This window comes from Narcine bancroftii, chromosome 1 (assembly GCF_036971445.1).
Source record: "Narcine bancroftii isolate sNarBan1 chromosome 1, sNarBan1.hap1, whole genome shotgun sequence".
NCBI lineage: Eukaryota > Metazoa > Chordata > Chondrichthyes > Torpediniformes > Narcinidae > Narcine > Narcine bancroftii.
The window spans coordinates 440,990,551-441,006,047 of NC_091469.1; the positions used below are offsets into that span (position 1 = coordinate 440,990,551).

General features: G+C 36.2%; 1 protein-coding gene across 4 annotated transcripts in view; it reads right to left on the bottom strand.

The window, feature by feature from the left end:
• Positions 1 to 1,054: 1,054 nt before the first annotated feature.
• The window catches only part of cmtm6 (CKLF-like MARVEL transmembrane domain containing 6), a 76,041-nt gene continuing 61,598 nt past the window's right edge, over positions 1,055 to 15,497 (bottom strand). For all 4 annotated transcript variants that reach the window (XM_069914409.1, XM_069914406.1, XM_069914410.1 and 1 more), the window contains exons 4-5: positions 7,759 to 7,857; positions 1,055 to 5,059 (exon numbers count right to left, since the gene is read on the bottom strand). In XM_069914409.1, coding sequence (XP_069770510.1) covers positions 4,886 to 5,059; positions 7,759 to 7,857 — 273 coding nt within the window. In that variant the 3' untranslated portion in view covers positions 1,055 to 4,885. The remainder of the gene's footprint in view (positions 5,060 to 7,758; positions 7,858 to 15,497) is intronic.

A 15,497-nucleotide genomic window follows, 5' to 3' on the forward strand; every position in this document is an offset into this window, starting at 1 on the left:
GAAGTTAGGAAGTGAAATGGTATTAATGTGCTCTCAAAGAGTGCAACTTTGAGATGGTTTATCCTTGTTTTCTTTACCCTATTAATCACTAGTAAACAAGCTACCTGATCATGTCCATTTCACAATCAGCTTGTCATTTGTTAGTTGGGGGAGGGGGGGAGTTAAATTCATTTGCAACTTGGTAAAGAGGGAATGGACAACAAGCTCAGACGTGAAGGGCTGAATAGACACCTTTGGTGCAATTACATTTCTATAATATTCAATTTGAAAATATGCAGAGAATTGGGAGTAAAGGAGTTTTATTACAAAAGATCAAAGGCAAACAATCAAATTACAAAAGGAAAATGCTGAATACTCATCCTAAATTGTTGAAATCGATATTAGACTCTGAAGGCGGTTAAGAGTCTCGAGTTACTGTTCCTCAAGCTCACACTGGATTTCATTGAATAGGATGAGGACAGGGCTCAAGGAGAAATTTTCCTGTTGACCATAAGTAGTGCTGTTGGTGGAATAAAGTATTTTACAATCTAAAAGATAGAAGCATCAGAAAGACATGAGAAATAAAAACATAGATCATTTGCATGGCAATACTCAGCAGGTCAAACAATATTTGCAATAATAGTTTAGGTTCAAGACCTGTCAACAGAACTCAAATCTATGACATTAAGATCATGGTCTTCTTCCACTACTCTCATGTACTTGCATCATGAGCTGACAAATAGCACACTGAAGGGATGTTCAACCGTTTTATTTAGTTGAATTACAGAAATACAAAGAAATTTAAGCAAATAAAAATTCATTGTAGATGGGTATATTTGAAATACAGGGCTATAAGATCACAAGCTTGAAATGAAATTGATGCAGACCCAATAATCGTCTGAACAGATAACAATGCAGTTCAGGCATTTTGAATTCCATTTGCATTTTCCAACAAATTTGGTTGTTCACAGATTCAATGTTTCACTATTACAAACTTCTTTTCCTTCTCTGATAAAGTGGTATGAATTTTGTGCAGTTTCATTAATGAATTATTGAAGAACAAAGAGAGCAAATAAAAAGTTAAAAGTTTATTTTCTCAAACATGATTTAAAAACAATTGTATGAATGTACAATTATGAACTGGCGTGGTGCTCACGGGAAGCCCGTAAATCTCTGATCCATTAATACATAATCATTCCAGACAATGAGTTCCAAGAAATCCAAGCTAATCTTGAATGTTCATGGAATTACTATATTGGAACTAAGCAGAATGATATTCTACTTGGCTTGATATATAAGCAACAAAGTTAAGGGAAAAACAATATGTTCAGATAGGAAATTATTTGGTCAATTATTATCAATACAAAAATCCAAACATCCCAGTGTCAAATGTCTAGATCTTTAAAAACATATTTTCAATTTACTAAAACTATTGAATGATATAAATGCATCAGCATCTCAAATGTATTACAATTAGACACACCTTCCAATTAATCATTCTTCATCAATATTCTTTTGATTTATCTCCTGACTTCTAAAGTTGTTTGCCAATTCTGATTTCAATCCAAAAGTGACAGACGAAGAAAGCAGCTGACAAACTTGAGCTAGAGTGCAATGGCCAACATGAAATAACTACCTGTAGGGTAGCAGTGTTATTTCCCATTGATATTCATCCCGAAGCCAAAGACTGACCGTTCTTCCAATTCCTCCATTGTTGACACCCTTTATTAGATACAATTTCAACTCAAGTTTTGACTCTGATTTCAATTCAAATCCAATCAAGGACACACAACTAAACAGCAGAATGAAAATATTCTAGTTGATCCACACACCTCTTCCAAGAGGATCAGTGTCAACCTGGGTGGTCGGGATAGTAGGATGTTTAGAAATATACATTTTATGCCCAATTCAGGTTGAAAGTGGACAATCAACATGCAAAAAAGACGAGTTAAAATTGGACCTATTTGCTCTAGCTTCAAAACATATTCCAAATGCAATGTTATTTTAAAGCACACTGGAGTTTTACAGCAGTCTGCTCAAGATATCGGCCCATTATTTTCCATTATTAGACTAAGTGACTGTCATGTTTGAGCACAAGTTACAGGCTGAATCCACTGCTAATCACATTCGCAGTAAGACCAGCTCCTCAGATCAGCACAAGATTTTTTTTTCCTGAATGAACAAGGATTGATTCTCATACACTTGATGGAAGGGAACACCGCACTTCACTCACAGAAACAATTTGTCCCTTCAACAACCTGGAATATAATATGTATCAATTTGTAAGTGGTGAGGCACACTGAAGTTTACGTTGATTTTTTTAGCAACAAAGGTCAAAAAACATACTAATCACAACATCAATGAACATCAATGGGAAATACAAATGTTTAGCAATAGAGACATATCGATAGTGAATAGAAAGCCATTTTGATTCATGCTGGCCTCTGCGGGAGAAAACCTGTCAATCTCATTCTGCAATCTAAACTTCCTTTAGGTTGATTTCGTCAATGAATTATACATTCAAAATAATTGCATATCTTCACAATTAGGAAAGAATCTGAATGCCCTAGAAGAAACCCACAATCTCTACACAGACACCATCATGGAACTGCAATACAGGTGAATTAACCTGCTGCAGCAGGAATGCTCCAAATTAATATTCCAAGTACTTTATTTCAGCAAATTCAAAAACATTTTGTTCCTAATTGAAGACAAAGAAAAGCCCCTCACTGGAAATTTGTTGCTGCTTTATTCTAAAACATTGATCTTACTGAATATTCAAGTGTTATTTCAGATTGTTTTGAAATATGTGACAAGACACAAAGTGTATACATACATGCATGCATTTTTATAGCACAAAACCAGAGAAGAATCTGTTTTCAGATTCATAATATTTTAAAATCCAACAAAAAATACATATTTTTGTCCTATTCCTGGATTAAAGTAACAACTAGGTAGGCACATGGGAAGGAGGGGCCCATATTGCTTTTCTTTATACCCAATCCAGGACAGCAGTCAGACTGTTAACCTCAACATCAGGAAAGTAGAGAAAACATAATTTAAATTTAATGAAAGTTTTTAGTTTTATCTATTACACTAACACTGCAAGCCAGAGATAGTTATACAGCAATAGATTTTTATGGAGATTTAAAAAGGCCAGTTTAATTTGTAAACTGTCAAGAAAATGGATTTACCGGTAATTCCTTTTGGAATGCTAAAAAAGCAGGTTACTATAAAGAAAAGCAAAATTTGGTAGGCATTATGGTATGGAGAATCACTTCTATTCATGACCAATTAAATGGCTGATTTTTTTCCCCCAGTGCATATCTAGAGCATTATTTTCAAGGCAAAAAGTTATACACGATTTTAAAAAATAGTGAATATTTAATCCTTACATCAGATTATAAATACATATTTTGTGAACAATAAAATCCTGAAGTATATCTTGGATAATGCACAGAATTAAAAGTGCTAATAATTTCACTTCAGTTCTTATACAGCACATTTTTAAAATCAATCTTCTCATACAATATTGATCTATTGCGGAATACATCGACATACTGACTTAAAAAAAAAACCCGGAAGCATACAAATTTATTAAGAGGCATAATTATTGATTAAAAGGCATGTTTGACTCATTTTATCAACTGGATTATCTGTATGATCCAGCAGTAGGATAACTCTTCAATCACCACAATCCCTCAGTAGCAAATGAGTAAATCATTTTTAGTTTGAAGAGGAATACATTATAATAGAGCATTGTTATACGAGCTGCTCAATCTAAATTCCATACACATGAACCTATGAAAATGTCACAAAAATATATTTACACGTAACCAAGAGAACAAATATTCTGCAATGTGCCTCATGATGGTGTTTCTTTAATAAAGATAACTTCCTAACATTGCCTCAGGTTATTTCATTAAAAACTAGTGTTTAAATGTCCACCAATGATCTTTCTCCTTCAATAATTTGCATGTAATTTTTCTTGCATTAAACTTGAGTACTCAGCAGTATCAGTCAGTAAATAATGGAATGGTAAAGTTACATGGTAAACCAGGCTTGCCTGTATGCTCTATAAAATTATGCTAATATAGCAGATAGAGGGTTAGGCCTAATTGATAATCCAATTCTCTAGTTAGCTAATTAGACACAAAGGTTTCATTATTAGAAAAGCTCAACATTGCAAAATATTAATAGGTCAATAAGGTTTTTTTGGAACTATTGCAGGGGATAAAATATATTGAAAGATTATGGTTATTTTTAATATACTGAATGTCAATTGATTCAGACACAAGCAGTGGCTCAAGTTACAAAATATTTTGTTCTACAAATTTCTGCCACACTCCAAGATTTTGACAAATTATCAGAAATCTTTCAGTAGTCCTGTCACACACCTCAGCTGGATATTTAGTATATTCTATTTAAGAATGGCAAGCAAACGCAGGCACTTCTATATAATTTCCCTAAGCAAGTTAAATAAGTTGGGGAAACAGTGATTGTGGTGTCATTTTTTTCTTTGGAAGGAATTTTAAAATAAATTAGATTGTATTTCTACAAGTTTGATTTTAGCAATTAAAAGGCACAATGATTTAAGATGCGACTTAAATTTAGAACTGCCAATACATTTTAAATGCTTCATAATAGGAAGAAACTTCAGGTTAAAAGACACCAGCATATTACATTACCATAGATTAATCTTATCCCATCTCATACAGCGTAGCCCTCTAAATGGGTAAATGAGAGAAAAAGAGACACCTTCCAATCAGGTGAAAGGGGACAAGAAAGCTATGAAAAGTTTCTTTGCTATCTTGTTGGAACAAGTCTGAGTATTCAAAATACAAATGTAGACCAAATAAGCAAGTTGTAAATTTTTTTTAAAAACCACGAGATTTGCCTCCATAGCTCAGACAGATACATTTCCAGGCTCATTCAGTGGTTCCGTCTCTCCTTTCACAGTTTCTGAGCTTCTTGTGGTCTCAGCAGGTGTAGTTTCTTTTCTGCTCACTGGCCATTTTTCTTCTTTCAAATACAGCACAATATCCGCAATGAAGGTAAAAGAAGCCAAGAATCCAAATGCCTAGGAAAGTAAAAACAAAATCACAAACTTGTTCCTGCCAAGCCATAATCACAAAGGCAACAAATTGTCTTGAAGTAGAATGCAGGAAATGCGCAAAACTGCAACAGCATGATCAAATTATTAGGACAAGCTCTGCAAAAGTAATCAAGTCAGTTCCATTCCTTTATTCTTTCTCTGTAATCTTGCAATTGTCTTTCTTTATCAGTATCTATTCAGTTCACCGCTGAAAGCAAAATTAAATCTGATTCACTACTCATTCAGGAATCGTGCTATTTGCTGAGTGAAAAAAGGTTCATCGTACCATCTCTTATTCTCAGTCCTTCTCTAATGGAATTGTTATTTCTCATTCACTTTAATGATTACAACACACATATCAAATCATTTTTCAAAAAGTTCTCAATTTCTTACAAAGATGCACCCATTGGGTACAACTGCATCCATGTAATCTTGATACCAGCCTCAAATAATTTGTTTTATTTAACCATCAGAAAACCTTCATGTATTTGAGCATCTGTTGAATATATGCACTTTCTTTTCAAAAGTACATTTTTAATAAATGATTTCCAAACAGAAAATGGTTCTCATGCATTACAATTATGTTGATTCACTGCAAAAACTATGAATAACAGCAAAAATCAACCCAGAACTAATCTGAGACACATCTTGCTGCTGTGACAAAGATAGCTTAAAACTTCCCTTACTCACTTAGTGAACTACAGTACCCATGGAGATATGAGCAATACAAGAAACTTATCCTAATTGCTCAGAGGGAGGCCAACACCAATCACAGGCCATCAAAAGCCTAAAAGGCCAGATCAAGTTCAATCATCTCTACCTCAGGAAAAATGCCAAACCAGACTCATTCATCTCTGCTGATAGTAATTTGGGAAAGTCAGTGTCTGGCAATATTCATATCCAGGTCAATGTTTAAAAATAAAACACCATTCACAACTTCAAATATCCCTAAGTAGCAAACTTCAAACACTTCATTGGCTAATGAAATCATTCTGGTACAGCAGGAGACTCCATAGCCAATTTGCATTTAGCAAATTCTTTCCAATAGAAATATAACAATAAACAGCTAATTTACTTTTCTGATGACAATGGTGGGAAAAATATTTTTCACCATCTTCGAACAAGTGCTGTGTGTTTACCAGGAGTAAAGCATGAGAATCTGCAGGCACTGTGGTTGAAGCAGAAACACAAAGCTGGAGAAACTCAAGTCAAGCAGTGTCCTTTATAATAGCAATATGATTTTCCGTCTGGCCATTGTCCCGCCAGATGGCATTAAGATCGACTTTTCTGGTTTTTGCTAACATGCTCTCCTCTTCCCCTCTCCTCCCTTCCCAGTCCTCCTCCTTCCCTTGCCCTAGCCATCCCTCCCCCCCTCAATCTCTGCTGTCCCCTCCCTCCCTTCACCAACCAGTACCATATTTTAACGCATATAATATGTGCATTATACGCATATTTTACAAAGCAGGTACCCCCCCCCCATCCACGCGTTGAAAGAATGCACACAATTAATAATGGGTGTGGGAAAGTTGAACTGGCAATTTACAGCGAGCGTGGGAATATTAGTGAGCATGGTAACATAATAGTAGCATTGAAAGGACGCACACAATTAATAGTGGCCATGGGAAAGACACGCCACCAATTTATAGTGAGTGAGGGAATATTATAGTGAGTATGAGAATGTAATAGCGACAATGGAGGTACCAATCATTTAGCGGCAATGGGCACAATTTATAGCGGCTATGGGAAATTTTGATCTTGGGAATAACTCTTTGTACTAAATGCCATGGTATTCCTATTAACAGGATATTTTGGCCAGGGCACTGTACACTATCAATCTATCAATGTTAATTGCCCAGACCTATCCCTGAGGGAGGAGATTAACATATCAAGTGCCTCTGATTTGAGGCAACATTAGAATTAAAATCCTACTCAACTCTGAAGCCAGTCTTCCATCTATTTAATTGATTCCTTCTCCAAAGCTTGTTAGTGTGTTGTAGCAGGATATCATCTATATAATGTGCAAGTGACACCTCTGGGGGAAGTTGATTGGTGTTAATTGTGTGAGATTAACTATGGCAAATATTGGTATGTGTTTTGTCTCATGTCCTATTTAAATGCAAACTGCTTTTTCCAGTCGGAATTTAGAATACTACACCTGCATATTACATGCATATGTGTATTATACTAAAATATTTTATTTTTAAGATTTTCTGCGCATTATATGCGTGTGTGCATTATATACGTGAAAATACACTACCTCCTGCTTTGCACCATCTCTTGACCTCCCCACTCTTTTGTTCTAGCACCTGCCGACATTTTCCCATACCTTGATGGAGGGCTTAAGCCTGAAACATCAGCCATATATTTTTTACCGTTGCTATATAAAGGACACTTCTTGACTTGCTGATTTTCTCCAGTTTTGTGTTTTTAGTGCGTTTACCACCTATTTGTAAAAGCCACATCTTATTTGCTAATATGAAGGATCGGTATTGCCTAGATTTTTGTGCTGAATATCTGGAGTGGATCTTGGACCAACCAACTTGTGAGAGATGTGTCTTCTAGCAAGTGAATGGAGGTACCAATCATTTAGTAGGCTACCGATGCTCATAGAATTGCGTCCTGATTGCAGTTCAATGGCCTTCACTACATGACGATTGAAAAATAATGGGCAAAAAACAACTTACCACAGCAGATTTTTCCTCCGTAGATCCTTCATTCTTGGCCGCAAACACAATGGAGGCAATCAGGAAAAATACTGCTATCACCACAGTATACCAAATGTCCTGTGAGAAAAATGATACCGTAACCTTTAATTTCTTAATCAATCAGCATTTTATTAAAAAGGGGTTGAGCAAAAGGATTAGAAAAAAAAAGGAATTAGACAAGAGCATTAATCAAAGTTTATGCAATATGTAGCTCTTCTCCTCCATGACAAGGTTGTTTACCGTCAGCAATATTTCCAGATTGCTCTTGATTGCTAATAATGCCAGTGTTATTCCCAGGTGGAAAGAACCTGATTGGTCAGTTCCTCTGCTATTCAGCTTTAAACTGCACCACTGTTAGCAAACAAGACTGACTTTAGGACTCACCTTCAGCTTATTACATTTTCTGGAGAATTCAGAATAGCCAAGAAAGTTCACCAGTGTCTCTACTTCCAGAGAAGTCTGAAGAAATGTGGCATGTCAGCAGCATCTCTTCATTTCTACAGCTGCACCAGATTGAAAGCAGCCGATCAGAGTGCATCACTGTGTGGTAAGCGAATTGCTCTGCCAAGATCCCAAGAGCTGTAGGGGGGGGGTTGAGAACATGGCTCAGCTCATCACACCTACTCCATCTACAAATCCCACTGTTGTGTACTCATCATACCCCTCAATACACTTTTCACCTCCTCCCACAAAAAAATCTGCAAGTGTGAAATCACGGACCACCAAATTCAAGGACAGTTTAATTTCTTCTTTTATTAGACCCTTGAATAAACTCAAAAATTGTAAAAATAATGCTGCCTTTGCTCTGTACCTGTACAAATCTGTATTTTCAATATTTTGTACTGTCTTACTTGAACTATGTATGAGATGCTGACTGGTCTGCTCACAAAACAAATTCTGTCACGGCATTTCTAATACATGACACTAAACTTGTGTGCTTCTTCTCTTTAAATAAACTTAACTGAAGAAATTGATACTGTTTTCTCCATGTAGACTTCTGCAAGTCCAATCATCAAACTGCCCTACTATTTGGTTGATACATTGCTGTCAACAAATACTATTTTTGGATCAGAGCATATGCTAAAGCATCATTACCTGCCACCCACCCCACCCATAGTCTATCCTCAGCCTTCTCATATTTCTCACTAACAGTTTGACCCTTAGCAAAATCTGATATTGCAAGCCCAGAGGACTCCAAACCCCAGCATCAATAGAAATTCACCAAGACAAATAATATTTAAACAAAAGTTGCTTTTAATTTTCTTAAAACATAAAAACAAGATCAAATTTTAACTTATTACTATTAACTTAAGTTAATCCCCTTCTAATTCTAAGCACACCTGCATGTAATGTGTATATGTTCAGGAAAGTTCTTTGTTTTACAGTCCAATTGATCACTTTTCACTTCTCCAGGTTCACTGGTATCAGGCAATTCTTATGCTGTGCACAAAATTTAACATTTATGAATTTTCACCTGGTTCTTGTGCTTAAAGTTAAATGGTTACCGCTCAGTAAGGTTCTTGTTGGTTTCAGAGAGAGATATGTTGCTCATTGGACACAGACAAACTGATTTCCTTCAGGCAGTCACTTCAGAGTCTTTCTGAAGAAACTTGCCCCATCATGGATTTTCCAAATTATAACCGCTTCTTCCAGGTCACCAATTAATTCCTCATTTTTCCCTTACTTCAGGAGAAACACTCTAGCCAGCCATTTCCTCTTGTAAGGACAAGAGGTTTTGAACAGGTTGAACTCAGAACTCACAACCCATCTTCAACAGGGTTTTTCAACAAGTTGGCAGCTTCCCATGTTTCAGTCTCAATTGCTACTGTAGAACGGACTGGTCTCTCTCTCAGAGAAGAATCCTGTTCGCTCTTTCCTCTCTCTCTGCTTGTAAAAACCAAAACTTCTTGCAGGGCTCCAAACCCAATCTTTGAAAGAACTTTATCAGCACTCAAGTCCGGACTTTTCATTTGCATCTGTTTTTGAAGTTCTTTCCCCAAAGCAGTTCCATTGTCTTTGCAAAATCACTGGTGCTTGAATGTCTGGCTTCAGCAAAGCTCTTGCATTTTAAATGAGATGTGACGTGTAAGTATCTTTGTGAAGTGACCTACACTAAATTCCCCCACACTCTATCCCTTTTAAAGGCATATTTATACATAATATAACACATAACACTGAAAATACACTGGGTAGTTTTCATGTGCATGCCAACAGTTCTATTTCCAATATCATCACATAGCCAGAAGTACATATTACTTTCACATTATCAAAGTACATATCTGATTGTGTTGAATGAAAATAAATTTTGTTTAACTAAAGTAGGATATAACTAAAACCTCTGCTTCCTCGTCACCAATTTTTCCACTCCTCTGCCCAGTAACTCGCCTTCCCTTCTGCCTTTGTTACTTCTGTACATAACAACTCTAATGCATTCCACAAAGTTCCTATGATTTGTACCTCAAATCCTCGAGCCCCTTCCTTGAGAAATTCTTTCCCTAAATCTTTCTACTTGTTATTCCACCTTTTAAGATGTTCCTTAAAATTTTCCTAATTAACCAAGCTTTTGTTCATTTGGTCCTGTGAAATGTCATTTGTTAGTCTAGTTAAAAGTATTATGAAAAATAAAAAGTGCATTGAGCCCTCGTTCCAGATTTGGATAGTCACTACCCTTAGAACAGCTGAATTAGGAAGCTGGAAGTCAATCTCATGCCTCATCAATATTTAGGAGAGATACTCCAGTTAGTTTGTTGATTAGCTAGTTTTTCATATTTAGTGCTTTAAAGTTGCAGTGATTCCATAATGTTTGGGACAAAGACATTTTTCCTTTATTTGCCCCTGTGCTCCACAGTTTTAAATTTATAATCAAACAATTCATCTGTAATTAAAGTGCACATTCCAGATTTTATTCAAGGTTATTTTTATACATTTTTGTTTGACCATGTAGAAATTACAGCACTTTTTATATACGATTCCATTTCAGGGAATCATAATATTTGGGACATTTGGCTTCACAGGTGTCTGTGAGTACTCAGATATGCTTAATTGCTTCATCGGAGCAGGTATAAGAGAGCAAAGTTTGCTTCTAAGTCTGTATTTGCCATTTTTAAACATGAGGACCAGAGTTGTGACAATGAAAGTCAAGGAAGCTATTATGAGGCCAAAAAATATAAAACAACAAGGGACTTCATCCAGACCTTTGGATTACTAAAATCAATTTTTTGGAACATCATTAAGAAGAAAGAGTGCACTGGCGAGCTCAATAATCACAAAGGGATTGGTATTCCAAGACAAACCTCGACTACTGATGGCAGAAGAATTCTTATCATAATGAAAAAAAAATCCCCGAATGTCTGTCTGACAGATCAGAAACACTCTCAGGAGGCATGTATGGATGCATCAATGACTACTGTCTGCAGAAGACTTCATGAACCGAAATACAGAGGCTACACTGCAAGATGTAAACCACTAGTTAGCCACAGGAAGGATGGCCAGATTATAATTTGCCAAGAAGTATTTAAAAGAGCCTGCAGAATTCTAGAAAAAGGTCTTGTGGACAGAGGAAACCAAGATGAACCTGTATCAGAGTGATGGCGAGAACATACAGCTGCCGAAGAACTGTCCAAGATCCAAAGCATACCACCTTTGCCATGGTTTGATTTGCAGCGTAGCCTCTGAATTTCTGTGCGTGACATCTTTTGCAGACAGTCGTCATTGACATATCCACCCGTGCCCCCTGAAGCGTGTTTCTGATCTGTGAGACACACATTTATCCCAAACATTATGGAGGACACTGTCCGTGGTAGAATAGCAACAGGGTACAAAGAGTTGAGGGGTGCACCCCAGCTCTCATTGGCTCTTCAGAAATATAACTTTCTTTGAGAAAGAAAAGAAAATGTTATCACAAAAAAATCCCAAACAATGAGAGTCAGGCCCCTCGTTTTCAGGATTCAGTCTGATAAAAGGACTCAAACAAGGCACCCTACTAGCTTTAAGGATATTTGACCAACTTACATATGCAAGAGGTCCAATTATATTTTATGTGCCTGTTTATACTGCCTCATAAATGTTCCAATGCAACCATCAGTTTGATATCTTTCACATTTCTTTTGGTCATATTGTTTGGCATCAACTAAACTGAATATTCAAATTAGAACCCGCTTTTAGAAGTAAATGGTTAATGAATTCACATTTTAAAAATAAAAGCCAACTAATTCACTTTTAGCTTTTTTCACATCCTCAAAATATCCTAAAAAGCTTAACAGGTTATTTTTAGCGGTAACCCTTGTCAACCAATTCTCACACAATTCTATTTTTCAAATATTTTATTCACTCTTTTAAAAGTTTATTTTATTTCAAACTGGTAAACCATTCATATTCATATAAAAAAAAGCAATAATTTTCTCCTCAAATGCTCAAAAAGAAACTTGAACAATTCTCTATTTTTTTTTAAAACAGGATTTGTTCTAAGTGAAATTTCTGTAGGGTTACTCTCTAAGTAAAAATGGGAAAAAGTACCAGAAAACTGCCACCTTTCAGTACTTACAGCAATCTATCATGAAATGACTAGGCACTCGGATCCACTCATTTTAACAAGTTCAACGAGTATTTCAACTGGAGGCAGGAGAGGGACTTGAAAATTAGCTGGAAGCATTTTGCTACTTAGAACATGTTCACAAGTGACAGTTAATCCTCCAAATTCAGCAAACTGTTCAGCAGATCAAGGCACTGTAACAGAATGGCAGCTGTTTACACAAATAATTGGGTGAATATTTTTTTATCAAATTGCAATCAAGAGGTATAATCAAAAAAGAACTGAATCAGAATTTATTGTCATGAACAAGTCACATAATTTGTTGTTCTGCCTGAGCATCATTAACATAAATCACCTTACAAAAAAAATAAATAAAATAAAAATCTTGCACAAAAAGTCAAAGTAAGGCAATGTCTTTGGTTTATTGATTACTCAGGAATCTGATGGTAATGTCCTTGTGCCGCTGAGTGCTCGTTTTTAGGCTCCTCTACCTTTGTCCCCAATGGTAGCAGAGTGAAGAGGGCGTGACCTGGGCGATGGGCGGCTTTGAGGATAGAGGCTGCTTTCTTAAGACACTGCCTCTTGTAGATGTCCTCGATGTCTGATGCCCGTGATATCACAGGCCGAGTTAACAACCCTCTGGAGTGTTCTCTTGTCCTGAGCATTAGTACCTCCATACTAGTGATGTAACCAGCTCTCCACAGTACATCCAGTAGAGGTTTTGGGGAGTCTTCGGTGACATTCCAAATCTCCTCAAACACCTCACAAAGTATAGCTGCTTGTGAGCCTTCTTTATGGAGGCTCCAGTACAGATCCTTGGAGATGTTGACACCCATGAATTTGAAATTCTTGACCTGGATAGTTACATTATTGAAATTAAAATAATCTAGCATCCTGATGTTTAAAAGAAATATGGACGTCTGACATATTCAGTTTGAAACAAAATAAAGAAAAATAAATGATTGTCTGCCAGTTGTTGGTGGTATTCCACAGGAATCGGTGTTGGGGCTGCCAAATTTTACATTGCAAATCAATTATTTAGATTATGGAATGAATGGTTTTCTGGCCAAGTTTGCAGATGATATAAAGGTAGGTGAAGGAGTAGGAGGTGTTGAGGAATCAAGGAGGCTGCAGACGAATTTAGATAGATTAGGAGAATAAGCTAAGAAGGGGCAAATAAAATACAATGTCAAAATTTGTAGGGTCATGCACTTTGGTAGAAAAAAATAAATGGGCAAACTATTTTCTAAATGAGGAGAATATTGAAAATTCCCAGATGCAAGGGACTTTGGAGTCCTTGCGCAAGATAACCTGAAGGCAAACTTGCAAGTTGAGTTGGTGGTGAAGGCGAAAAATGCAAAGATGGTATTCATTTCAAGTGCCTCTACTTCCTCAGGAGTTTGCGGTGGAAAGTATGTTGACCGCCTGCATCACGGTTTGGTATGGGAACACCAATACCCCTGAGCATAAAGCCATCCAAAAGCTAGTGGACAAAGCCCAGGACATCACAGGCAACACCCTCCCCACCCAGCACATGCTCCATTTTTGCTCCTGCCTCAAGAAAGAGGTATAGGTGCCATAAGACTCACATCACCAGGTTCAGGAACAGCTGCTACCCCTCCACCATCAGGATCCTCAATGACAAACTTAATCAGAGACTCATTTATGGACTCTTACTTATGCACTTTATTGATTTTCTTTTTGTTCGCTCTGTATTGCAGTTTATTTACATTCATTATCTGTTTAGAGATCTTTATTTGTTTACTCATTTACAGTTTATTTTTGCACTAACAATTAGTGGCAATTTTGCCATGCCTGCAAGAAAAAGGAATCTCAGGTGATATGTACTCCGACAATAAATCTGAATAGAACACAAGAGAAGGGATGTGATCTTGAGGCTTTATAGGATATTGGTGAGACCTCACTTGGAGTATTGTGAGCTATTTTGGGATCCTCATTTACAAAATGATATACTGACATAGAGAGGGTTCAGAGGAGATTCACAAGGATGATTCTGGGAATGAAAAGGTTATCACATGATAAACATTTGACAGCTCGTGGCCTGTACTCATTGGAATTTAGGAGAATTGGGGAGGGGTGGATAGGAATCTGAAACATTTTTAATATTAAAAGGCATAGACAGATTAGATGTAGAAAGGATTTTTACCACCATAAGACAAGAGGTTTGAATGGCATCCACTTAGAACAGAGATGTAGAAGAATTTCTTTAGACAGAGGGTAGTGAATCTGTGGAGTTTGTTGCCACTGGCATTTGTGGAGACCAAGCTATTTAAGACATAGATTAATAGATTCTTTTTTATTTTAGAGTATAACTAATTATTTATCCTCTCAAATAAGCTTTCATAGCGTCCCATAATACAAACTTACTTTGAACAGTTAGAATTTTCTTTCAAAAAAAATTAATTTGTTTTTTCAAAAAAATCAATAATTTCTGTATTTTTTAAATAACATTATATTAAACCTCCAACGTTAGGCCACCTGAATTTTCTCAGAGGTTGCATATGTAAAGTATAACAAAGAATGATCTGAGATCACTCTACTTTTATATTCCGCTTCTTGTATTTTCCCCTGTAAATGTGCCGATACTAAAAAAAAAGTCAATCCTTGAAAACGATTCATGTCTAGTTGAATAAAAAGAAAAATCCTTCTCTGTCGGATTAAGACATCTCCAAATATCCACTAAATTAAGGTCTATCATCAACGCCTGAACCTGAACTGCCATTTTAGATTTAACTTTCTTCGGAAATTTATCTAATAAAGATTCCAAAACACAATTAAAAGCACCACCAACTAAAACATTATCATTAGCCTGACCCAGATATAAAAATGCATCAGAAATAAACGTTTCATCATCTACATTTGGGGCATAAATATTAAGTAAAGTCCAAAATTCACTAAAAATCTTACACTTTAATTTAAGAAAACATCCTGCCTTTTCCTCCAATGATTGTAATTCAAAAGATAAATTCTTATGTATCAAAATTGCTACACCTTTAGCCCTAGAATTAAATGAAGAAGAATATACATGCCCTACCCAGTCCCTCTTCAATTTCATACTTTCTTTGACATTCAAATGTTTCTTGTAAAAAAGCAACATCAATTTTCATTTTCTTAATATACGCCAAAATGCGCTTACACTTAAATCGGACTGTTTAAACCTTGAACA